The sequence below is a fragment of the Fulmarus glacialis genome, unplaced genomic scaffold (genome assembly GCF_000690835.1).
Source record: "Fulmarus glacialis isolate BGI_N327 unplaced genomic scaffold, ASM69083v1 scaffold21341, whole genome shotgun sequence".
NCBI classification, from domain to species: Eukaryota; Metazoa; Chordata; class Aves; order Procellariiformes; family Procellariidae; genus Fulmarus; species Fulmarus glacialis.
The window spans coordinates 1-850 of NW_009191155.1; the positions used below are offsets into that span (position 1 = coordinate 1).

Genomic DNA, 850 nt, shown 5'->3' on the forward strand with positions numbered 1-850 from the left:
TTTGCTTTATTTTAATTGCCGGGGGGGGGTTGAATCCTGATTGAACTCCTCCTCCCCACCCTGCGCAGGGCGGCCGTGGGAGAGTTCGGCATCGGGGACGCGCGTGAAGCTGAGTTTTAAATTATTTTTCTGCTTTTCAATGTGGGGAAAAAAAAAAAAAAAGAAATTTACCTGCAATATGCTAAAAAAAACCCACTGAAAACACTTCCAAGAACTAAAACTCTCCTAACCCCACAAGCTTTAAGCTATCCTCTTCTCTTCTAGGCAATGTAGAGGTCTTTCTCGAAGAAGCAGAAATCCTTCCAAGGTGTAAGTGGTCCCACCTGACACAGAGGCCATTTCTAATGCTTCGTTTTCCCTAATTGGTTGGTTTTGTGCTGAAATTCTCTACTGGCTAAACAGTCCAAATTTCATCTTCATAAGTGGGAGTCACCAGGGAAAGATACAAAGAAATGAACATAATCATATTCTAAAAAAAGGCCACGGAGTCTCTCACCTCCTGGATTTTCCCGTAACGTTCCCGTTTCCGCCACTTGGCCCGTCGGTTCTGGAACCAGACCTGGGGGATGGAGGAGGGGGCTGAGGCGCAGGACCACGGGTCCACGCTCATCTTCCCAGCAGGAAAAGAGCCCTAACACGATCCCCAGCATCCCGCTAGACTGGAGATGAACAGAGAAAGCTGCCCTTGAGCCCTGTTGGAGCTCACCAGGCTTTTTCCCCTCCCAAGAGCAGAAATCTCTCTTATCCCTCTTGGAAAATAAGCAGTCCTGCTCCGTGCATGGTTCTTTTCTCTCCCTTGTGCTTCTGGGCTTTGTTTACCCCAGGTTTTGATGGAGAATGAGGCTTTTTG

The 850-nt window shown here is 47.9% G+C and overlaps 1 protein-coding gene across 1 annotated transcript in view; it reads right to left on the bottom strand.

Annotated features, from left to right (window-relative positions):
- Positions 1-469: 469 nt before the first annotated feature.
- The window catches only part of OTP (orthopedia homeobox), a gene marked incomplete at its 5' end in the record, with an annotated part of 1,615 nt that continues 1,234 nt past the window's right edge, over positions 470-850 (bottom strand). Inside the window, one exon of the mRNA XM_009586592.1 lies at positions 470-559. Coding sequence (XP_009584887.1) covers positions 470-559 — 90 coding nt within the window. The remainder of the gene's footprint in view (positions 560-850) is intronic.